Source organism: Bos grunniens, chromosome 13 (assembly GCF_055505025.1).
Source record: "Bos grunniens cultivar Pamir isolate PY7600 chromosome 13, Bosgru_T2T1.0, whole genome shotgun sequence".
Lineage (NCBI taxonomy): Eukaryota > Metazoa > Chordata > Mammalia > Artiodactyla > Bovidae > Bos > Bos grunniens.
The window spans coordinates 32,140,709-32,165,975 of NC_141177.1; the positions used below are offsets into that span (position 1 = coordinate 32,140,709).

The 25,267-nt window shown below is 43.3% G+C and overlaps 1 protein-coding gene across 2 annotated transcripts; it reads left to right on the forward strand.

The window, feature by feature from the left end:
• The first annotated feature begins 2,043 nt into the window (after positions 1-2,043).
• On the forward strand, positions 2,044-6,457 carry AP5S1 (adaptor related protein complex 5 subunit sigma 1). 2 transcript variants are annotated; one of them, XM_086333393.1, is made up of 3 exons: positions 2,044-2,180; positions 3,874-4,050; positions 5,360-6,457. In XM_086333393.1, exons 2-3 carry the CDS (start codon positions 3,878-3,880, stop codon positions 5,787-5,789), a joined length of 603 nt encoding a protein of 200 aa, XP_086189519.1. In that variant the 5' UTR covers positions 2,044-2,180; positions 3,874-3,877; the 3' UTR covers positions 5,790-6,457. The 2 variants fall into 2 exon arrangements, with proteins under 2 accessions (XP_086189519.1, XP_086189518.1); XM_086333392.1 differs by lacking the exon at positions 2,044-2,180 and adding an exon at positions 2,357-2,447.
• The last annotated feature ends 18,810 nt before the right edge of the window (positions 6,458-25,267 follow it).

Below are 25,267 nucleotides of genomic sequence, written 5' to 3' on the forward strand. Positions count from 1 at the left end.
AGCCTGGAGTGCTAGTGTCCATGGGATGGCAAAGATTCATCCACAACTTAGCGACTGAACAACAGCAGCATCTAACAGAAACCCCATACAGCAGTTGAACAAAATAAATATATGTGCTCCTCATTCAGCAAGAAGTTTCTGCAGTCTTTGGGGACCCAGGCCCCTTCCTGCCTCACTGTCTCAGCACCTTGCTTTGACTTTGAGGGCACAAGTTGGCCTATGACACAAGTTACCAAAAGTTGAAAATGACATCTGAGCCTGCTATACTTACCTTGACACCACCTACATCTGGGTCACCCCTGACCTCCAGAAGCTCAGGCCAGCTTCTGACTGCTGTCTCCTCCATGTACCTCACACTAGCCTGGGACCTGGAGTGGACTCACTGCCTGCGGAGTGGACTGAGGCCAGAATAGTGTGTTCCAGATGTCACTTGGCCCCCAGCAAACAGTGCCCTCGGTCAGCTCTTTGCTGTAATCAGCTGGCAGACATGAGTCCTGGCTCAGAGCGATAGGGACCAGGAACTGAGCCAACATCATCCCAGTCTATTGGCTGAGGCCCCACTATCTCTGGGATTGCCCCTCCACATACAAAAATATTTACATATTGCATCTGTGACCAGAATGCCCACATGCTCTGGCCAGCACCCAGGCTATCTCCTCTAGCTTCCCTTCCCTGCCTCTTTGCCTGAGTCCTATGGCCAGAGGAGCCCAGTCTGCACACCAGTTTCTCTGCCTGAGCTGCACTGCCCTTCTTTCTTCAGTCACCAAGGAGTGTGTTTGGGTTGCCTGCAGGTCGACCTTGTGTTTGGCCCTGGTGACTGAAACTGGGCATCACAGCCAGGGTGTATCCCAAAGGAGACATCAGCACCTTAGGCAGACCCTCACAGTGGGTGTAAACGGGACAGCAGACCGCTAATGGGCAGTCTAGAAGGAAGGCTTCCCCTAAGTTTTGGTCTGAGTACCTTTTGAAGGGCTAATAAAGGGGAGGAAAGGGCAGGCCAGGCCGAGGGAATCACCATTGCGGGGTTCTGAGGCACAGAGCACATCTGGGTAGGTTGCAGCAGTTGACGGGCCGATAAGTAAAATGATTATGTGTTGGGAGGTAGGGGGCTGGGGAGACCAGGGCAAGCCACGTGGCCCAGAGAAGTCTTGCAGCGCCCCAAACACTTCTAAGCCAAGACTCCAATAGGGAAGCACTTACACACACACACACACACACACACACACGTGCACACACGCCTTTTAACATATATTTATTTGGCTTCACCAGGTCTTAGCTGTGGCACACAGGATCTTCCAATGCTTTGGCATGTCCACTCTTAGTTGGAGCACATGAGATCTAGTTTCCTAACCAGGGATGGAACCCAGCCCCCTGCATTAGGAGCACCGAGTCTTGGCCACTAGACCACCAGAGAAGTCCCCTTTATATACTTCTGATAGCCTCCCTCAAAGAGGGGGCAAGGAAGAAGCTTGTTAGAGGCAGGAGTGTGAAAGGAAAAATTAATCGGTCTACTAAACCCTATGGGGCTTCACTGGGGCCCAGTAAAATGACTGAACTGTCCGTGACAGCTGGAGACGGGATTGGGACCACAGTTTTAATCGGTCCACTCCAAGCCAAGCCCTAGTCTTTCCCCCTCCCCTCCTCAAGCCCTAGTCTTAACCCATCGGAGGAACACACACACAGAAGCCCTGCTCCCTCAACTTCCTAAATATGCTTATTTTCCCCCAAGCCTTCATTCTCTGGGCCAAAGCCCAGCAACCTGAATTTTACAAGATGCCCTCAAGATTCCCTGGGGCTTTCCTGGTGGCTCAGACGGTAAAGAATCCGCCTGCTACGCGGGAGTCCTGGTTTCGATCCCTGGGTTGGCAAGATCCCCTGGAGGAGGGCATAACAACCCACTCCAGTATTCTTGCCTGGAGAATCCCCATGGACAGAGAAGTCTGGCAGGCTACAGTCCATGGGGGTCGCAAAGAGTCGGACACGACTGAGTAAGCACACACACAACCCGGGTTCCCACGCAAGTGGGCCAGTTTGAGATCCGCCCGCCCTGCACCTTCAGACCCTGCCTCTTCCGGAAGCGCCACAAGCCGGGTCGCTACGCCACCTCGCGGCCGCCGGGGAAAATGGCCTGGAACTCGGCTGGTGCAGGACTACCAGTGGGAACCTCGCATACTCAGTCGGTGAGTGACCAGCATAGGCCGCACAGTGAACTTGGGACTAAGGGTCTTTGTCAGACCGTGCAAGTCGCCCACACCCCGCCCTCGGAGCACATTTCCGGAAATGAGACCTCGCCCACCCTGAGAATGTCACGCTCGGACGCGCGCCCGCTACTGACGTGCGCCCGCTACTGACGTGCGCAGGCGCCCCGGTGCCGCGTAGCCGCCATTTTGCCCCTTTACCCGAGGGACTTGGCCCGTTATTAGAAGTTTGCAGGCACGAAAGGAAAGGTGAGTACCACGCCTTGAGGACAGCGGCCCGGGGTTGCGGTGCACACTCAGTCCGCCCCACCCCACCCCACACAGTTGGTTAGCTGGGGGCAAGCAACTACAGCCCGCCCCGCAGATGCACTGCGCCTCGGGGTTGCGCGAGACCCGTGGCGAAGGTTGATGACGTAATCTTCTCGTGGCTAGAGGGTCATGGGAGGTCAGCTCAGGTCTTCGGGCTCCGGTTTTAAAACGCCTTCTGGAACCTTCATTTTTAACTCGTTTAAACCGACGATCTATTTACCCTTAGTCACAGATCCCTGCTACCTTTCAATCCCGGGCTGGCCACTTAGCCAGTCAGACATTATTATTATTTCTATTTCATGGTCTTTGTTTTGACTTGATCTCACGGAGAAGGCAATGGCAACCAGTACTCTTGCCTGGAAAATCCCATGGACGGAGGAGCCTGGTGGGCTGCAGTCCATGGGGTCGCTAAGAGTTGGACACAACTGAGCGACCTCACTTTCACTTTTCACTTTCATGCACTGGAGAAGGAAATGGCAACCCACTCCAGTGTTGTTGCCTGGAGAATCCTAGGGACGGGGGAGCCTGGTGGGCTGCCGTCTATGGGGCGCACAGAGTCGGACACGACTGAAGCGACTTAGCAGCAGCAGCAGGCTTACCAATTTCAAGACTGAAAGAAACTTTTTATAAAGAAGTCCTGTATACGTAATATTCCAATTCAGTTTGTTGCAGATATGATGCTCCTTCACCTGTGTATTTAGAAGTACTTAAAGTGTGTATTTTCTAAAAACAAGGACATTCCCCTACATTCAAAACCAGGTAGTATTGATCAAGACGATTATTTAACCTGTAATGCATATTTAAATGCTTCCAGGTATCCTAATAATGCTGTAATTTGAAGCTACCTATTTCTCTGCCAGGGTTGTATTCCTCTGTCCTGTGTCTTTTGCCTTCTTCAGTCTGGAGCATCTCCCCAGTGTCCCTTTACTCTGATAACTTACAGTTTTAAAAATACAAGAGAGAGAGAAAATGCTTTATAAAATTACATTTCAAATGAAACTTTCTTAATTTTATAAAATTAAGATGAAATAAAATTAAAATAAAATTAATTTCATAAAATTAAAAAAAAATACTATGACCAATAAACCTCATGCCTACTACCAAAAAAAAAAAAAAAAAATTCCTGGCCAGCAGTTTGTAGACTTGGCTTTGGGGTTGTCCAGGATATCTTAGGCACTAGACTCTGTTGTGGGCAGAGGTGCTGGCCAGAGCTGGGCATGTGTCTTGGGTGGCTAAGGAGGACCAGTGACCAGCCACACCGCCCTCCAGACGGAGCTAGGCCAGACGTTTTCTGTGGTTGCCTCCCCTGCTGGGGTTAGACACTCATCTCACTGAAGTGTCTGACTTCTCTGTATCATCATTCCAGAGCCATGGTCCATGCCTTCCTCATCCACACCCTGCGGGCCGCAAAGGCTGAGGAGGGCCTTTGCCGAGTGCTCTACTCCTGCTTCTTTGGCGCCGAGAATTCACCCAATGACTCACAACCACACAGTGCTGAGAGGGACAGACTTCTCCGAAAGGAGCAGATTTTGGCTGTGGCCAGGTAACCACACCATCCAGCCCGGGCCCAGGGCTTCCTAGTCAGTGATTATGATAGGTTTTCTGGAACGGCACAGAGAAACAGGAGGACTAAGAAGCAGAAAGTTTTTAGAATAGTGCTTTCAAAGAGTCTTCCTGGTTGTTCACAAGTATTACATGAAAAGGGGTTAAAGAAATAATGTTATTATCATGATTATTTATTATAGTTATTTAGCATTTACTATAACTTTTTTGTAGTTAATATTATTTAGCCTGTATATAGTAAGCATTTTATGTTCTGAGTATTTCATGTATATGAACTCATTTTATCTTTGAAACAGTATTTTGAGGTAGGTATATTATTCCTACCTTACAGTTGAGTATATAGTGAGTTAAAGGAATTTGAAGATTACAGATGAGCTCTAGAGAGTCTAGAAAGTGAAAGAGTTGGGATTTGAGTGTAAACAGTACAGATTAAACATGCTTTGAATGCAGGACTTTTCAGGGCCCTTAGTGTGTCTTTAAGCTTTATGAATCCTTAAAGAGGAGAGAGAATGTAGTTTATGGGAATGGGCACCAAAGGCCTCCTGAAAGCCTAGGATCCAGAGAGTATATAGTTGGGAAACACTGTTCCAGATGGGGTAGCTGGCCTGGGACCTTTTCCTCCCAGACCCAGACTGAACCAACAGGTGCCGGAGTCTCCTGGCCTCTCTGCATTTTGGGTGGAGGTTAACACTCTGGGGCAACCGTGGGCCAGCCTCTTGTTACCTCTTTGGTTCTCTGGGCCTCTTCCCCCTTATGTGGCACAGAAAACCAAACATGTCTTTAAGAGCAGCCTTTACATGGCCCAGATTGAAAGGTGATTTCATGAGAGGTCAGAGAGTGATTTCAAAAGCCTGGATGTCCAAGTAGAAGGTTTTTCTTTTCTATTTGGAGAAGGCTTCAGGATGGGGTGAGGGTGGAGAGTTTACAGAAATCCTGGGTTGGATGTAGCTTATACTCCACTTCTCATCTCTTGTTGAGATGTTGAGGAGGCCTCTGTGAATCAGTTAGGGGAGGGATCTTCTTCCCCTGATGCCCCTTCCCAGTCCAAGGAGCTGTGTTCAGTGCCTGCCTTCTCTTGGCTGCATAGAGTGAAATGGTTCGGAACCTGGAGGCTGGAGCCTAAATTCCTATCTGGGCTCATGCTTTGTGTACTGTGGCCCTGGGCAGGGTCACTGCACTTAGTCTTTCCAGGTCTCAGTCTCTACATCTAGTTAGGGGGATAATGGCAGCTCCTAGCTCCAGGGGTGATCCTGAGGATGACAAGTCTGTGACACACCTATTTTCCATAGGCAGGTGGAGTCCATGTACCAGCTGCAGCAGCAGGCGTGTGGCCGGCATGCTGTGGACCTGCAGCCCCAGTCCTCAGATGACCCAGTTGCCCTTCATGAGGCCCCATGTGGGGCCTTCCGCCTGGCGCCAGGGGACCCTTTCCAGGAGCCTCGGACAGTGGTGTGGCTAGGCGTGCTCTCTATAGGCTTTGCCCTGGTGCTGGATACTCACGAGAACCTGCTGCTGGTGGAGAGCACACTTCGATTGCTGGCTCGCCTTCTCCTTGACCACCTCCGACTGCTAGTCCCAGGAGGTGCCAACCTCCTGCTGAGGGCTGACTGCATCGAGGGCATCCTCACTCGCTTCCTGCCCCATGGTCAGCTGCTCTTCCTCAATGACCAGTTTGTCCAGGGTCTAGAGAAAGAATTCAGTGCTGCCTGGTCCCACTGACCCACACTGGGATGGGAGTCCTCACAAGGTCAAGGAGATGGTGTTAAAGGGACACACAGTCAGGTAAAATTTGGCATCTGCCTCTTCCTTCCCAGCCTGCTCTCAGCTCTGGCGTGCTGCCACACCCAGGACAAATGGATGGGACAAGCTGGCAGAAAAGGGGTCTGGGGAGAGGGTAGAGAGGTGGAATCACAGAACATCCTGTGCCTGGAGCTGCCTTGTGGCTTATTCAGACCTCCGCATTGGGCCAGCTCTGCTTGTCCTTGGCCCCGTTTTTCCCCATCCCTGCCAGCCAGCCCCCAGTCCACCAGTCTCTAGTGCTGGGGTAGTAAGGAAGAGCTACTTGGAACTCAGCCCACTTTCTTCTTCGAAACCCATAGTCATCGGAGTGCAAAAGGGGTCTCTTGAGACTTCCAGAGTTGGGGAGCTGGCCTCTGCCTTTGCACCTACTTAGGTACCATCATCAGGGATTTTGTTTGTCAGTGTCCAGCCCTACCACAGTTCACAGAGGTGTGAGTGTAGTTCAGCAGAGAGGTTCCATAACTCCTTTTGAGCCCAGCCCATGCCCACCAGCAGTCTATGGGGAGAGAAGGTGGTGTCAGGTGGATGCTAGAGGTCTGATGATGTTGTTTTCATTTTGAATTAAAAGCACCGAATGTGTGATTTCACCTTCTGTTTCTGTGAGTTTCATTAATGCACATCTGCTCCTCTACTACCCTGAGTTGGGTGTCTGAGCCTTCATGGTCAAGTATGTCCTCAGGAGGCTTCTTGGGAGGTCTCCACCTCTTGTCCTTCTTATCACCTCTGTCTCCTTATATGCCTCGTTTGGATGGTAGCACTTGCTTCCTCTACTACAATGTGGTGAGTTGGTGTGGATCCCTAAGGAGGAGTGCCTGAGACAGGATTAGGTACAAGCAGTTTATGTTGGAGGTGATCACAGAAAGCCCTGGAAGGGGAGGTGGATTATGTGTTAAGAAGAGTAGTTAGGGGGCTTAGTGCATCAAGTGCTTCTGGGGCCCAGTGCACGACAGTTGCCTCTGAATGACCTCACCTAAGGGTTGAAGGACTGTGGTTGTTTGCCTGGAATTCCCTTCCATTTGATTGTGAGAGGCTCCCAGGGCAAATTCCCTGGTTCTTTCTATACCAACAGAAAGCCATTGGGCCTACCCTGTGGTCAGGCCCAAAAAGTTCTGGGGCAGGCTACCCAGCTCCTGTAAGGGAGACTTTACTCAGCAGTTCCTAGTGACGGTTTAAAATGATTCAGTTGAGGGCTTCCTTGGTGGTCCAGTGTTTAAGACTCCGTGCTCTTAAGGGTTCAATCCTTGGTCAGGGAACTAGATCCCACATGCCACAGCTAAGACCCGGCACAGCCAAATAATTTTTTTTAAAAAGAGTATGAACATTATCTCTCAACTTAATGAGCACCTATTACAAAATAAAATGGTTCAATTGGGCAAAATCTCAGTTACACATGTTTTCATGATCTACTTATGACCTGTGAGGTATGGCTTTCTTACATGGGCAGAACGGGCTCCTCTAACGTAGTCAGTCTGCACGTGTGGGCCCAGTCTCATGTTTACCAAATGTCAGTTGCCCTTTGGCACCCAGGAAGGACCCACCAATATTCATTTAGGAGGCAGCACTTGGAGTTTTGCCCTTCCAGGTGCAGCCAAGGCCATCAGCCATGCCATGCCTTCCACTACCACTGTCACTGTTGGGACAAGGCCGTGTTCTCCACCCTAGGGTGCCACAAATTATGTTCTGACCTTGAAGCCCTAAAGGGATCCCAGTATGTATCTGTGGCAAGCTATCCCATTGGAAATGTCTCAGAGGCCCCCATTATGACACCCCTGCCCCTCTCCTCTAAGCTGGTGGTCCTGGTGGAGTGGCTGTATTCTTACAAAAACAGGCCCCTTCAACTTTGGTTTAGGGCTCAAGCTTGGCTGGCCTGAAACTTTTCTGCCTATTTTTCAAACTGAACTTGAGGATGAGTTGTTGTTTAGTTGCTAAGTCATGTCTGACTCTTTGTCATCCATGGTCTGCAGCATGCCAGGCTTCTCTGTCCTCCACTGTCTCCTGGAGTTTGCTCAAACTCATCTCCATTGTGTTGATGATGCTATCTAACCATCTTATCCTCTGTCGCCGCTTCTCCTGCCCTAAGTCTTTACCAGCATCTGTTCCCATGAGTCAGCTCTTCACATCACATAGCCAAAATATTGGAGCTTCAGCATCAGTCCTTCCAATGAATATCCAGGGTTGATTTCTTTAGGACTGACTGGTTTGATATCCTTGCTGTCCAAGGGACTCTCAAGAGTCTTCTCCAGCACCACAGTTTGAAAGCATCAATTTTTCAGTGCTCATCCTTCTTTATGGTCCAACTCATATCCGTACATGACTACTGGAAGAACCATAGCTTTGAACATATGGACCTTTGTTGGCAAAGTGATGTCTCTGCTTTTTAATAGCTGTCTAGGTTTGTCATAGCTTTCCTTCCAAGGAGTGAGCATGTTGAGTTTTAAGCCAGCTTTTCCACTCTTCTCTTTCACCTTCATCAAGAGGCTCTTTAGTTCTTTTCCGCTTTGTGCCATTAGGGTGCTATCATCTGCATATCTGAGGTAGTTTATATTTCTGCTGGCAATCTTGATTCCAGCTTATGATTCATCCAGGCTGGCATTTCACATAATGTACTCTGCATATAAGTTAAATAAGCAAGGTGACAGAGTACAGCCTTAACTTACTCCTTTCCCAGTTTTGAACCAGTCCTTTATTCTATGTTGGGTTCTAACTGTTGCTTCTTGACCTGCATACAGGTTTCTCAGGAGGCAGGTAAGGTGGTCTGGTATTCTTATCTTTAAGAATTTTTTACAGTTTATTGTGATCCACACAATCAAAGGCTTTAGTCATAGTCAATGAAGCAGAAGTAGATGTTTTTCTAGAACTCTCTTGCTTTTTCTGTGATCCAGCAGATGTTGGCAATTTGATCTCTGGTTCCTTTGCCTTTTCTAAATCCATCTTGTACATCTGTAAGTTCTAGGTTCATGTACTGTTGAAGCCTAGCTTGAAGGATTTTGAGCATTACCTTGCTAGCATGTGAAATGAGTGCAGTCGTACAGTAGTTTGAATATTCTTTGCCATTCCCCTTCTTTGGGATTGTAATGAAAACCTATTCCAGTCCTATGGCCATTGCTGAGTTTTCCAAGTTTGCTGGCATATTGAATACAGAACTTTAACAGCATCATTTTTTTTTTAGGATTTGAAATAGCTCAGCTGGAATTCCATCATCTCCACTAGCTTTGTTCATAGTAATGCTTCCTAAGGCCCACTTGACTTCACACTCCAGGATGTCTGGCTCTTAAGTGAGTGACCACACCATGAGGATGAGAGTGAGACTCTCTTCTCCGAAAAGCTGTGGGAAGTTGGGATTAGGTGAGGCTCGTGGTGTTGGTTCCCATCAGGTAGAGGAAACTAATATACAGAGAATGACAGAGGTGAGACACATCTGTAAGGTCACTGAGTTCTTGGTTTCTGTTCAAGATGTCCAGTTAGTACTTGGGTTTTCTTAATCATGCAAGTTTGTCCAGCGCACTTTCTGTATATTCCCACTTTTGCCCCAGGACTTCTGAGCTGGCTTTCCACCACAACTTACGCTTACTTCACTTTCATTGAGCCTACCGTGGACCTGACACTCTGCTAGGTGCTATGCAAGGTGAAAGATGACTTGCTAGGATTTTGATTGGGATTGCATTGAATAGATGTGGATGAAGCTGGGAAGAACTGAGATCTTGACGGCATTGAGTCTTTTATCTGTGAATAGGGACTATCTCGCTACTTATTTACTTCTTAGATTCTTTTTAAAAATTACTTATTATTTGACTGTCAGATCTTTGTTGCAGGACACAGGATCTTCGTTTCATCATGAGGGATCTTTCTTTTTGGTGCATGGACTCCGGCTGTGATGTGTAGGCTCTCTAGTTGTGTTGAATGGGCTCAGTAATTGCAGTGTATGGGTTTAATTGCTCTCTGACATGTGGGATCTTAGTTCCCTGGTCAGGGATTGAACCCACATCCCCTGCATTGCAACTGGACTACCAGGGAAGTCCCAGTTCTTGGATTCTGTCATCATAGTTTTCTTCAAGGAGATCTTGTACATATTTTGTTAGACTTTACTTAAGTATTTCATTTTGGGGTATTAATGTAAATGGTAGTTATTCATTTATTGAAGACCCTATTACCTGAGAAGCTGCAGGAAGTTGGGGTATTAGATGAGGCTTGTGGTGTTGGTTCCCATCAGGTTGATTTACAGTGCTGCATTAGTTTCTGGTGTACAGCAAAGTGATTCAGTTAGTTATATGTATCTGTTCGTAGATATTTAGGTTGCTTCCATGTCTTGGCAGTTGTAAATAGTGCTGCTGTGAACATAGGGGTACGTGTTTCTTTTCGAACTAAGTTTTCTCTGGATATACACCCAGGAGTGGGATTGCTGGATCATATGGTAACGCTGTTTTTAGTGTTTAGAGGAACTTCCATACTGTTTTCCATTTGTGTGTGCTTAGTCGCTCAGTTGTGTACGACTCTTTGTGACCCCACAGACTGTAGCCTGTAAGGCTCCTCTATCCATGGTTACAACTTTGCTGTGATTGTTTATTAGTTCCAAGAGTTTTTTGGTTGATTCTTACAGATTTTCTTCATACACAATCACATCAAATGCTAACAAATACAGTTTTATTTCTTCCTTCCCAGTTTACTTTGGGCTCCCCGGGTGGCATGGCAACCCACTCTAGTACTCTTGCCAGGAAAATTCCATAGTCCATAGGTCGCAAAGAGTCGGACATGACAGAAGCGACTCAGAACACACCATTTACTTAGCTTTTATTTCCTTTTCTTATCTTATTGCATTCCTTGCCTTGTTCCTGATCTTAGTGGGAAAGCTGGTTTCTCACCATTAGGTATGATGTTTCTTGTAGGTTTTTGTAGATGTTCTTTATCAGATTGAGGAAGTTCCCCTCTGTTTCTAGTTTGGTGAGAGTTTTTATCATGAATGGATGTTGAATTTTGTAAAATATTTTTCCCTTGTCTGTTGGTATGATCACGTGATTTTTCAGTCTGTTGATGTGATACCGTTAATTAATTTTCAAATGTTGAGCCATCCTTGCATACCTGGGATAAATCCCACGTGCTCATGGTGTATAATTCTTTATACATTGTTGGATTCTATTTACTAATATTTTGTTGAGGAGTTTTGCGTCTACTATGTTCATGAGTGATATTGGTCTGCAGTTTTCTTGTCTGCTTTTGTCAGGTTGTGGTATTATGGTAATGCTGGTTTCATAGAATGAGTTAGGAAGTGTTTCCTCTGCTTCTCCATCTTCAGGAGCAGATGTTAACAAATTGGTGTGTTTTCTTTCCTAAACGTTTGGCAGACTACTGCTGCTGCTGCTGCTAAGTCCCTTCAGTCGTGTCCGACTCTGTGCGACCCCACCAGATGGAAGCCCACCAGGCTCCCTCGTCCCTGGGATTCTCCAGGCAAGAGTACTGGAGTGGGTTGCCTTTTCCTTCTCCAAGGTGTGAAAGTGAAAAGTGAGGGGAAGTCACTCAGTGGACCCATTTTGGCCAGCCTTGAATTAAAAAAAAAATTTTTTTTTAAATTAAATTCTGTGGGATTTGCTTGGTGGTTCAGTGGCTAAGACTCTGCACTCCCAATGCAGGGGGCCTGGTTCAATCCCTGGTCAGGGAACTAGATCCCACATGCCTCAACTAAAAAAGAAAATCCCGCATGCTGTAACCAAGACCTGATGCAGCCAAATAAATAAATATTAAAAGAATTAAATTTTGTTTTCTAACTAGGTAACATGGTTTAGAAATCAAAATGATAAAAACATTTTTACTGAAAAACTTGGTCCTGCCTCCTCATCTACCTTGTTTCACTCTCTGCTTTGTTGGATAGTAGCCTTCTAGATTTCCTGCATATGTTTCTATTTCTCTTTATATAAATATAAGCAAATATGTACATTATGTACATATGTACAAATATGTGTTTTTATTTGATTTAATACTTCCTGCACTGTTTTCTTACACAGTTTGTTGCCTGCTGTATATAGGATAATGCACTTGTTTGTTTCCCTTAACAGTATATCCTAGTTATGTTTTTAGAGGAGTACGTAACATTCTTATTTTTATCCATTGTGTGGATCCCTCGAGAAGGGCATGGCAACCCACTCCAGTATTGTTGCTTGGAAAATCCCCATGGAGCCTGGTGGGCTACAGTGCGTGGGGTCGCAAAGAGCCAGACATGACTGAGTGAATAACACACACATTGTGTGGATATATTATAGTTCATTTATTTAACAAGCTAAAAATTACTGTGAAATAGCTCAGGTTTAAAAAAAAGTGCAGAGGGGGACTTCCCGGGTAGTCCAGTTGTTAAGACTCTGTGCTTCAGCTGTAGGGGGTGTGGGTTCGATCCCTGGTTGCAGAACTAGGGTCCCACATGCTGCACAGCACAGCCCCCCCAAAAAAATTGGTATTAGTTTTTAAGTTATGAATTTTCCTCTCACTGATGCTTCCCTCTCACAAATGTCAGAACATTTGGTGTTTTCACTGTTGATATTTTCTAGAAAATCTACAGCTTTAAAAAAATTTTTCTTCTTTCCTCTGATTCCCTATTTCTGTATGACTTCTTAAGAACACTATTCCTGAATTCTTGTATGTTCAAAAGCAGTATTTTTGGAACCTTTATACTTGTTCTTTTTGCCTGAGTGCCTCAAGGATTCTTTGTTTTCTAGTATTTTTTTTTCTTTTTACTGTATTTGTAATATTTTTTTAAATTTTCAAATTGTATTTTATTTTTAATTGGAGGATAATTACTTTACAGTATTGGGATGGTTTCTAGTATACATCAGCATGAATCAGGGAACCCAAAGCCTCTGCTCTGTGACAACCTAGAAGGGTGGGATGGGGAGGGAGGTTCAAGAGGGAGAGGACACATGTTTATCTATAGAATATGTCTTTTAATATAAACATTGTTGTGATTTTTTTCAAATGTAGATTGAGATCCTTTATTATTTCAGAAACATTTTCCTAAATTATATTTTTAAATGGCTACTGTATTTCATTGTTTTTGTTCCTTTCAGGCATTCCAGTAAGGCACTACTTGGCTCTCCTTTGCCTATCATGCATAACTATCATTTTTCTCCATAATCCTATTAACATGCAAGATCCCAGAAAGCACAAAAAAGAAAGTGTACTTCCTGAAGATGAATCTCATATTTCAGTGAGGCAGAAACTATATCACAGTGGCCTCAATGGACTCAGTTTAGCTTAACCTAGGAGAGAGCCTGGAGACTATGAAGTTCATGAGGCTCACACACTTGACTCAGATCTCTGCCTTCTGGGTGGTTCCAGGTCTTCCACCCCTGTGGAACTGGTCTGTCCCTTAGTATTCCAATACCAATTGCTTGACGTACTCCTTTCCCAATTTTGAACCAGTCCATTGTTCCATGTCTGGTTCTAACTGCTGCTTGACCTGCATACAGGTATCTTAGGAGGCAAGTAGGGTGGTCTGGTATTCCCATCTCTTAAGAATTTTCCACGGTTTGTTATGATCCACACAGTCAAAGGCTTTAGCATAGTCAGTGGAGCAGAAGTAGATGTTTTTCTGGAATTCTCTTCCTTTTTCTGTGATCCAGTGGATGTTGGCAGTTTGATCGCTGGTTTCTCTGCCTTTTCTAAATCCAGCTTGAACATCTGGACGTTCTCGGTTCATGTACTTTTGAAGCCTCACTTGGAAAATTTTGAGCATTACTTCACCAGCATGTGAAATGAGTGCAGTTATGCGGTAGTGTGAACATTCTTTGGCATCTTCTTTCTTTGGGATTGGAATGAAAACTGACCTTTTCCAGTCCAGTGGCCACTGCTGAGTTTTCCACATTTGCTGGCATATTGAGTGCAGCACTTTTAACAGCATCATCTATTAGGATTTGAAATAGCTCAGCTGGAATTCCATCACCTCCACTAGCTTTGTTCGTAGTGATGTTTCCTAAGGCCCACTTGACTTCGCATTCCAGAATGTCTGGCTCTAGGTGAGTGATCACACCATTGTGGTTATCTGGGTTATTAAGATCTTTTTTTGTGCAGTTCTTCTATGTATTCTTGCCACCTCATCTTAATATCTTCTGCTTCTGTTAGGTCTATACTGTTTCTGTCCTTTATTGTGCCCATCTTTGCATGAGATTTTCCCTTGGTATCTCTCGTTCTCTTGAAGAGATCTCTAGTCTTTCCCATTCTATTGTTTTCCTCTGTTTCTTTGCATGTTCACTAAGAACTTCCCTGGTAGCTCAGGTAGTAAAGAATCTGTGTGCAATGCAGGAGACCTGGGTTCGATCCCTGGGTCAGGAAGATCCCCTGGAGAACGGAATGGCAATCCACTCCAGTATTCTTAATCTGGAGAATCCCATGGACAGAGGAGCCTGGAAGGCTACAGTCCATGGGGTCCCAAAGAGTTGGACAGACTGAGCGACTAACACTTTCACTTTTCACTTTCACTTAGGAAGGCTTTCTTATCTCTCCTTGCTATTCTTTGGAACTGTGCCTTCAGATGGTTATATCTTTCCTTTTCTCCTCTGCCTTTTGCTTCTCTTCTTTTTTCAGGTATTTGTAAGGCCTCCTCAGACAACCATTTTGCCTTTTTGCATTTCTTTTTCTTGGGGATGGTTTTGATCACTCCTTGGGGAAAGGAGTACATCAAGGTAATATATTGTCACCTCGCTTATTTAGCTTATATGCAGAATACATCATGAGCAGTGCTGGCCTGGATGAAGCAGAAGCTGGAATCAAGATTGCTGGGAGAAATATCAATAACCTCAGATACACAGATGACAGACACCACCCTTATGGCAGAAAACAAGGAGGAACTAAAGAGCCTCTTGATGAAGGTGAAAGAGGGGTGTGAAAAAGTTGGCTTAAAACTCAATATTCAAAAAATTAAGATCATGGCATCCAGTCCCATAATTTCATGGCAAATAGATGGGGAAACAATGGAAACAGTGAGAGGCTTGATTTTGGGGGGCTCCAAAATCACTGCAGATGGTGACTGCAGCCAGGAAATTAAAAGATGCTTGCTCCTTGGAAGAAAAGCTATGACAAACCTAGAAAGCCTATTAAAAAGTAGAGACATTACTTTGCCGGCAAAGGTCCATCTAGTCAAAAACTACTGGTTTTTCCAGTAGTCATGTATGGATATGAGAGTTGGACTCATAAAGAAGGCTGAGCACTGAAGAATTGATGCTTTTGAGCTGTTGTGTTGGAGAAGACCCTGGAGAGTCTACTGGACAGCAAGCAGATCAAACCAGTCAATCCTAAAGGAAATCAACCCTGAATATTCATTGGAAAGACTGATGCTGAAGCTGAAGCTCCAATACTTTGGCCACTTGATACGAAGAGCCAGCTCACTAGAAAAGACCTTGATGCTGGGAAAGATTGAAGGTAGGAGTTAGGGAAGACAGAGGATGAGATGGTTGCGTGGTGTCACCAACTCAATGGATATGAGTTTGAGCAAACTCCATGAGATGGTGAAGGACAGGGAAGCCTGGCGTGCTGCAGTCCATGGGGTTGCAAAGAGTTGGACATGATTGAGCGACTGAACAACCGTAACAATTGCTTGAGCCTTCATCCTGCCTGAAGTGGGACACTCAGTATTGCCCCGGCACATCATATGTGTCCCACGAGCGTCACTTGTCCTTGTCCTCATCTTCTGCGACATTGTCCATCTTACTTGGGTCTCAGTGCATGTGACTTCTCCCCTCTCCCTGCCCTGATATATTTGCTTAGGTGTAGAATACATGCTCTTTGCCTTGATACCATCAAAGAATCAGGTTTTTGAGCACAACAGACTTTTTCTAAACTTTGGGGGATAGTGGATGGTTATCTTAGAATGACAAAGCAAAAAACTTAAGATTTAGTGTTAGACACTCATGTTTCCTGGTTCTCTTTACCATAACCCGTAAGGGGGTCTTATCAGTCCTAGTTAGCCCTTGTCCTTGGCCTCCCATCAACTTTCAGGCTGCTCCCTTCTGCTTTATTATTATGATTATATTTACTGAAAACTTTTTTCATGTTTTATTATAAAATATACATAACATAAAATTGAACATTTTAACCATTTAAAAAAATTTGTATTTCTTTAAAATTATGAAAGTATAATAACACATTTACAGGAGACTTGGAAAATACACAACAAGGTTCCACTGTATATTACAGTTGTTTCATTTAAGTAGATAAATTAAGATTTTTAGTTAGAGTTTCAATATCAAACTTTCAAAAATTAATACAGTGAATATACAGAGAAGTAGAAGGGTATAGTAGACCTGAAATGCACTGTGAACCAATACAACATAATGAAGACTTATACAGTCTTCATGCAACAGGAGGAAACAAATTCTATTTAAGTTCCCATAGATTGTAAACGAGGAGATACTGGAAAATATCCAGGTATATAAAACAAAGTATACAATTTTCATGGTCTAAAGATATTAAAATCATATAGAATCAAAAAGAAATACAGAATCTGTTCTCTTATCACTGTGGAATTATGTTAGAAGTCAATATGAAAATATTTGAAAATAACACATATTTTCAAATGAAATGTGACATTTACCAAGAGAGATCTTCAACTTAGCCATTGAAAGTCTCAATAAAGTTAGACTGAAAAAAACACAGGATGACTGCAGAGAGGAAAGCATTTAAATGAGAAATTAGTATCAAAATGAGAAATTAATGCTAAGAATACAAAAAAAATCCCATGTATTTGGGAATGTCAACTTTTAAATGATGGGTATATCTAAGAAGCCATAACAAGGAAAATTAGAGAATATTTGTAATAGAAAAGAGAATTTATGAAATTGAAAATGAAAAGAGAATTTATCAGAATTTGTTGCATGCAGCTAAAGCTGCTCAATGCAATTAAATATAGTGTGGAGTCTTGAATAAGTTATGCAAATAAATGATGGACACTAGCATAAAATTTTATGAAATTTGAACAAAATCTATAGTTAATAATACTATATCACTTGTTAATTTCCTGTTTGTTTTTTTTTACAGCATAGTATTTCTAATCCAATTCTCAGAATTGGATTAGAGGTTTCAAGCCTGATTCAATTTTTTTTTTTTAATCACTAAGATCATAAATTTTCTAGAATTTTAGCAGTAATACTAGATGCCAAAATACTAGGAACTCTATCAAAGTTTTGAGTGAATATAAATTAAAAATCTAGCATTCTATTCATACCTAGTCAAGTGGAATCAAAATGTCATAATTTTTTTAGGCAAAAATTCATACATTTTCAAAAATATATATATTAGAAACTGAAAGTCACTCAGTCATGTCCGACTCTTTGTGACTCATAGTCCATGGAATTCTCCAGGCCAGAATACTGGAGTGGGTAGCCTTTCCCTTCTCCAGGGCAGGTCTTCCCAATCCAGGGATCAAACCCAGGTCTCCCACATTGCAGGCGGATTCTTTACCAGCTGAGCCACAAGCGAAGCCTAAGAATACTGGAGTGGGTAGCCTATCTCTTCTCCAGTGGATCTTCCTGACTCAGAAATCGAACCAGGGTCTCCTACATTGCAGGCAGATTCTTTACCAACTGAGCTATAAGGGAAGCCCCATACTCTTACACATGCTATACATATATATACAAAAGCTTTTTTACTATGCTTGATAAAGGCTTGAGAAAGAATAACAACAACAACAAAAAAGAGACAGAGATTGGAAAACAAACTGAATGAAATAGGAACACTGAATATGAAATAGAAAAAGTGAAAGAAACGAGATAAAGGCAAAAAAATCATCATATAGTCCAGTTGTTTTTAAACATGGATGCTCCTTAGAAACACATATGGACCTTTGGAGAAAAATAGCGATACCTGGGCATTTGTATTTTTCAAAAAATTACAAGATAATTCTGTATGCATCTGGATTTTAAAAAGCAATTACAAGGTTTTCTATTAAATGGTAGTTTTAGTGATAGATAATTCTCTTATTTTCTGTTGAGCAATCATGATATTGTGTGCTTAATCACTCAGTCGTCTGATTCTTTGCGACCCCATGGACTGTATGTAGCCTGCCAGACTCCTCTGTCCATGGGGATTCTCCAGGCAAGATACTGGAGTGAGTTGCTATGCCCTCCTCCAGGGGATCTCTCAACCCAGGGGTCAGACTCAGGTCTCCTTTGTTGCAGGTGGATTCTTTACCATCTGAGCCACCAGGGAATCCCATCATGATATTAAGCAAATAATAGGTACATAATAAAAATAGTAATTGACAGTTTTCACAGTCAATACCCAAAGAAGAAATAAAAGATAATTACATTGCAAGCCATAATGGAAACATGATTAACCTAACAATATAAAATAATTACATACAATTTGAGGGGTTAGGTTGAGTGATGTGGTAAGTGGAAGTGCATACACACACATGCTCTCATCTGCCCAGCTGCTGCTGCTGCTGCTAAGGCACTTCAGTCGTGTCTGACTCTGTGCGACCCCAGAGATGGCAGCCCACCAGGCTCCCCAGTCCCTGGGATTCTCCAGGCAAGAACACTGGAGTGGGTTGCCATTTCCTTCTCCAATGCATGAAAGTGAAAAGTGAAAGTGAAATTGCTCAGTTGTGTCTCACTCTTCGCCACCCCATGGACTGCAGCCTACCAGGCTCCTCCGTCCATGGGATTTTCCAGGCAAGAGTACTGGAGTGGGGTGCCATTGCCTTCTCTGCATCTGCCCAGCTAGTCTACTCTATTGGATGGTGCATTTAATCCATTTACAGTTAAGGTAATTATCGATATGTATGATCCTGTTACAATTTTCATAATGTTTTGGGTTTAGTTTGTGTAGATCTTCGCCTTCTCTTATATTTCCTGCCTAGAGAAGTTCCTTTAGCATTTATTGCAAAGCTGGTTTGGTGGTTCTGAATTCTGTTAACTTTTGCTTGTCTGGAAAGTTTTTGATTTCTCCATCACATCTGGAGGGTGTTGCTGGTAGATTATTCCTGGTTGTAGGTTCTTCCCTTTCATCACCTTAAATATATTGTGCCATTCCTTTCTGGCTTGTAGAGTTTCTGTTGAGAAATCAGCAGATAACCTTATGGGAGTTTCCTCCTATGTTATTTGTTGTTTTTCCTTTGTTTCTTTTAATAGTTTGTTTGTCTTTAATTTTTATCATTTTGATTACTATGTGTCTTGGTGTGTTCCTCCTTGGGTTTATCCTTCCTGGGACTCTCTGTGCTTCCTGGACTTGGTTGACTATTTCCTTTCCCGTATTTTCCTTACCCTTTCAGCTATTATCTCTTCAAATATTTTCTGGAGTCCTTTCTCTCTTCTCCTTCTGGGACCCCTATAATGAGAATGCTGGTGCATTTCCTGTTGTCCCAGAGGTCTTTTAGGCTGTCTTCATTTTTTTTTTTTTTTTTTCCCATTCTTCTTTCTGTATTCTGTTCTGCAGCAGTGATTTCCACCATTCTGTTCTCCAGGTCATTTATCCGTTCTTCTGCATCAGTTATTCTGCCATTGATTCCTTCTAGTGTATTGTTCATCTCTGTTTGTTCTTTAGTTCTTCCAGGTCTTTAGTAAACATTTCTTGCATCTTTTCAATCTTTGTCTCCATTCTTTTTCTGAGATCCTGGATCATCTTCACCATGATTATTCTGAATTCTTTTTGTGGAAGGCTGCCTATCTCCACTTCATTTGGTTGTTTTTCTGGGGTTTTATCTCGTCCCTTCAAAGATCTGGGGCAAAACCTTTTGCTTTTTCATCCTGATTAACTTTCTGTAATGTGATTTTGTTTCTAGCTGCTGCAGGATTGTGGTTCTTCTTGCTTCTTCTGTCTGCCCTCTGTTGGATGAGGCTAAGAGACTTGTATAAGCTTGCTGATGGGAGGGACTGATGGTGGAAAAACTGGGTCTTACTCTGGTGGGCAGGGCTGTGCTCAGTTCAGTCAGTTCAGTTGCTCAGTCGTATCTGACTCTTTGCGACACCATAGACTGCAGCATGCCAGGCTTCCCTGTCCATCACCAACTCCCAAAGCTTTCTCAAACTCATGTCCATCGAGACAGTGATGCCATCCAACCATCTCATCCTCTGTTGGTCCCCTTCTCCTCTGCCTTCATTCTTTCCCAGCATCCGTCTTTTCCAGTGAGTCAGTTCTTCACATCAGGTGGCCAGTTTTGGAGTTTCAGCTTCAGCATCAGTCCTTCCAATGACTATTCAAGGTTGATTTCCTTTAGGATTGACTAGTTTGATCTCCTTGCAGTCCAAGAGACTCTCAAGCGTCTTCTCCAACACCACAGTTCAAAAGCATCAATTCTTCAGCAGTCAGCTCTTTTTATAGTCAAACTCTTACATTCATACATGACTATTGGAAAAACCATAGCTTTGACTCGATGGACCTTTGTTGGCAAAGTAATGTCTCTGCTTTTTAATACACTAAGTTTGTCATAGCTTTTCTTCCAAGGAGCAAGCGTCTTTTAATTTCATGGCTGCAGTCACCATCTGCAGTGATTTTGGAGCCCCCCAAAATCAAGCCTCTCACTGTTTCCATTGTTTCCCCATCTATTTATCATGAAGTGATGGGATTGGATGCCATGATCTTAGTTTTTTGAATGGTGAGTTTTAAGCCAACTTTTTCACTGTCCTCTTTCATCAAGAGGCTCTTTAGTTCTTCTTCGCTTTCTGCCAGAAGAGTAGTGTCATCTGGGTATCTGAAGTTACTGACATTTCTCCTGGCAGTCTTGATTCTAGCTTGTGTTTCATCTAGCCTGGCATGTTGCATGATATATTCTGTATATAAGTTAAATAAGCAGGGTGACAGCATACATCCTTGACATACTCCTTTCCCAATTTGGAACTGGTCTGTTGTTACATGTCTAGTTCTAACTGCTGCTTCTCAGTAAAACTTTAATCCAGTTATCTGCTGATTGGTGGGGTTGTGCTCCCTCCCTGTTAATTCTTTGGCCTGAGGGGCCCAGCCCTGGGCTCTATGGTAGGGTTAATGGTGACCTCCTAGAGGACTTACACCAAGGGGCCCCTTCCAGGACTGCTGTTGCCAGTGCCTCCATCCCCATGGCAAGCCACTGCTGACCCAAATCTCCATAAGGGACAGTCCAGCACTAGCAGGTAGGTCTGGTTCAGTCTTCTATGAGGTCACTGCTCCGTTCCCCTGGGTCTTGGCACACACAAGATTTTGTTTGTGTCCTCCAAGAGTGGAGTCTCTTGTTTTCCCCAGTTCTTTGAAAGTTCTGTAATCAAATCCCACTGGCTTTCAAAGTCAGATTCCCTGGGGATTCCCAGTCCCTTTGCATGATCTGCAGGCTGGGAAGCCTGACATGAGGCTCACATCAGTGGGAGAACTTCTTTGATAGCACTCTTCTCCAGATTGTGAGTCATCCACCCAGCTGGTCTGGGATTTTATTTTATCATGTTGGGCCCCTCCTACTATCTTGTTTCAGCTTCTTCTTTGCCCTTGGACATAGTGTATCCTTTTTTGGTGGGTTCCAGCATCCTCTTGATGGCGGTTCATAACTAGTTGCGATTTTGGTCCTCTCGCAGAAGGAGATGAGCACATGTCTTTCTACTCCGCCATCTTGAACTGGATGCCCTTAACCATTTTGAAGTGTCCAATTTAGTGGCATTAAGTACACTCATATGATTGTATCTATTTTTTTTGGCCAAGCTACACATGCAGGATCTTAGTTCCCTGACCAGGGATTGAACCCGTGACCCCTGCAGTGGAAGCACAGAGTCTTAATCACTGGACCACCAGGGAAGTCCCTATTATATTTATTTTTAAAAGGTTTTCATCATTCAAAATAGGAATTCTGTACCCGTTAAACAATAACTCTCTGTGCTCCCTTCTATACCCTCTGGTCTCCAGCACCTCATTTTTCATTCCTTCTTCCCTGTTCATATTAAACAGTTTAGGTCTCCATCCCCATCCAACTTGGTTCCACACCTAACTTTAATAGCATAGCTGTGCCCACCTAAAAATGAGAGCTGCTCCGTCTTCAGCAGCTCAAAGCATATTTTGAATTCTGCTTTGAAATCCCAAACTCTTATGGGATGTGATTAAATTCTCAGGGAAGACTTCCTTTGTCACTAATGTACATAAGCTGAAGAGGATCATAGAAAGGTATATCTTCAAGAGATGAATCATGTGTTATATATTCCCCTGAAGGGGCAGGTGTAGGTGTACTAATTTTTTTCTTCTTGGTTTGCATCATAAGCCTTTCAGAATCTTATTTCCCTGACTGAGAATCAAACCGGTGCCCCCAGCAGTGGGAAGCATGGGGTCTTAATCGCTGGACCACCTAGGAAGTCCCTGTATTAATTTTTACTAGCTTTGTTCACTCCACTCCAATTGTGTGTTTTATTTGTGTGTTTTATAGTTTAATGTTTCTTTTTCCCATCATGTTATAGCCTCCAAGAGGGTTTATATTGTGTCTCTTGTTTTCTACATTATACTTAGCCCTGGCACATAGCAGCCACACAATATAGGATGAATGAATGAAAATTGGTTTACAGAAGTCTCCTGGGACCAGAAATTCTGCAACATCACCATGTAACAACTTTTTCTTTCTCCTGGGGAGCAGAGAGAAACAATAGACTGTGTCTGATATCTCTCAAGGTTGGTAGTGCCCAGAATCAAAGGTCCCTTTCACAGATGATAAGCTGCTTGTTACAGCAAAGGAAACATCATGCAACATCCGCAGGTTTCCTGCTGCAAGGTCCCCTGTGTTCAGAAGTTATACTTGCTTGCTTTCACATTTCTATTAATGAATAGTTTTTCCCCTCAGTGTTTTGAAAGAGGTCAGAGTTATGATCGACTGTTACTACAGGCCTATAATTTCTGCCCCTAGGAAAAATGAGTAAAAAGGTGGGCAGAAATCCTCCTCTTTCTGAAAGTCACCTGGAGATGGCTTTGTCCACCTAGTTATACAAGCCACATCAGCTTGAGGGCCCAAAAAGTCTTTGGACCAGTAGAGACTCCACCTTCAGCTAGAGCTGGGAGCAGAGCATTTACTATCTGGACATTATTTGAGATTGATATTTAATCAGAAGCAAAAGGGCATTAAAACCCTTTGATAGGTCTCTGGCTCATATGACCCCATAATATCCATGTAATGAAAACAAAATAAATCATGGGCAAGAGGAGCCCTCTCTGATCCAGAAAGGTCCTAAGGTAGGTGGTGGATAACAAAAATGATCAGTAAAAATAACTTTCTTATGTCCATGAATAATGAGTTAGAAAATATAACGAAAGACAAGATCTCACTCAGGATAAAGACAAAAATTAGAAAATGCCTAGATCCAATATAATTAGAAATACATTTGTCTGTACAAAGAAGATGTATGAACTATGCTGAGATGCTATTATAAAACCGGTCGGTGAAAGATTGATGAGCAACAGGATTTTTATGTAGCCTTTCCTTGAATTACTTATTAGTTACAAATGAGGAAATAGTAAATCTATGGTGGAGAAACTGGAGGACACCCTCTTTATCAAGTGATTGAAGTGAATATCCTTAGTAGTGGGACGAATGGACATCCAGTGCCTCCTGATGTGCAGGAAGGACACAGTGTCACTTCTGAGCATTAAGAATGTTTATCCAGAATCTGATTAGGAGGATAAAACCAGACAAACCCAAGAAGAGGAAAATTCTGACATAGTTTTCAAAAATATCAAGGCAGTTAAAGGCTGAGGAACTGCTTCGTCTAAAAGGAGAAAAAAGAAACATGACAACTCAAGGCAATGGGTGATCACAAGTTTGATCCTGAATCTGGGAAAAATTGTTTTTGTCAGGGCATTGTTTGGACAGTGATGGGACCTGGAAGCCCAGGACCCTCAGTGGATCCATGGATAGAATTCATGGAATTCTGCAATGCAGATGAGGAAGAAATGCATCTTTTTCATTAATTACTAGCTAAAATTAAATGTTCATTGTTCTTTTTCCTATGTTATTATAGAAAATGTGTGAAATGCTGCCCAGACTTTGTAGTGTCTTGTGAAGTACCTGCATGTTTTAACTGATTGCGTTTTCAGTGCTTTCTCGCGCCTCTGTGTTGGTGCATGAAGGCGTTTCCCCAACACTACAGACATTTAAATTGTGCGATTGATGAGATTTGATATATGTATGTATACCCATGAAACAATCACCACAAACATGAAAATGAACATATCTATTACTCCTCCCCCAAAGTGTGCTTTTTGTAATTTCCTTCCATTTAAAATGTTGGCTAAAAATGAATGCTATTAGCCGGATCTAAGACTGAGTCACCAAAAGAAATTATGGGTATTTTGGTATTACGATAGAGTTGATGCAGATACCTGAGATTATCATCTATGCATGACACTGCTTACATATTTTTTTACTGAAACAATTGTTTAATACTTTAATGTATTTCAGTAGTGAGTTTTGTTTTGTTTTTTGTAACCCTATATATCTTTGCTGCTGCTGCTAAGTCGCTTCAGTCATGTCCAACTCTGTGCGACCCCACAGACTGCAGCCCACCAGGCTCCGCCGTCCCTGGGATTCTCCAGGCAAGAACACTGGAGTGGGTTGCCATTTCCTTCTCCAATGCATGAAAGTGAAAAGTGAAAGTGAAGTCGCTCAGTCGTGTCTGACTCTTAGTGACCCCATGGACTGCAGCCCACCAGGCTCCTCTGTCCATGGGATTTTCCAGGCAAGAGTACTGGAGTGGGGTGCCATTGCCTTCTCCGTATATATCTTTAAATGCCTTTAAAAACATTTTTCTGGCCTATGAATGTTACCAGACAGCCCAAGGAATCACTGGTCCACACCAAGTTAAGTGCTCATGTTTTAAAGATGAGCAGCCCCATGTGTAAGACCCTCCTGTTCTGGCCTATGTGACTCTTCCGCAGGCCAGTCCCTATCTGCTCCTTCAAAAGCAAGCCAACCTGTGGATGTGCACAGAACTTCCCTGATGCTTTTTATTGACTCGCTCTTTTCTTTAAAATATTTATTTATTTGGCTATGTTGGGTCTTAGTTGTGGCACTGGGGCTTACTTGCCCTATGACATGTGGGATCTTAGTTCCCCGACCAGGGATTGAAGTCACAACTCTTGTACTGCAAGGCAGATTCTTAACCACTAAACTACCAGGAAGTGGTGGTTCATCTTAATATGAGCAAAGTTCACCAGATATTTGGGGAAAGCCTCCAGTGTAAAAGAGAGACTTTATTTAGTTTTTTTGCAAACAGCAAGAAATGGCTTCAGAGAAAAACCATGTAGGAACATAAAATAATTTTTTATTTTAAAGAAGATGTTTTAATTTTTCTTCTCAGTAATGCGATTCAGGAAGAGATCACATCCATAAAACAACACCAGGAAGAACAGATAATGAGTTCTCAATAAATTGTTATTCCTTAAATTAAAAAACAATTAGAAGATTTAGAAAATAAGGTTAAGGAACCTAA

Bases quoted from the DNA above. Each gene is read 5' to 3' on its own strand.
- AP5S1 (XM_086333393.1), top strand. From the start codon at position 3,878: ATGGTCCATGCCTTCCTCATCCACACCCTGCGGGCCGCAAAGGCTGAG. The intron at 4,051-5,359 runs GTAACCACACCA...TATTTTCCATAG, and splicing joins CAGATTTTGGCTGTGGCCAG to GCAGGTGGAGTCCATGTACC.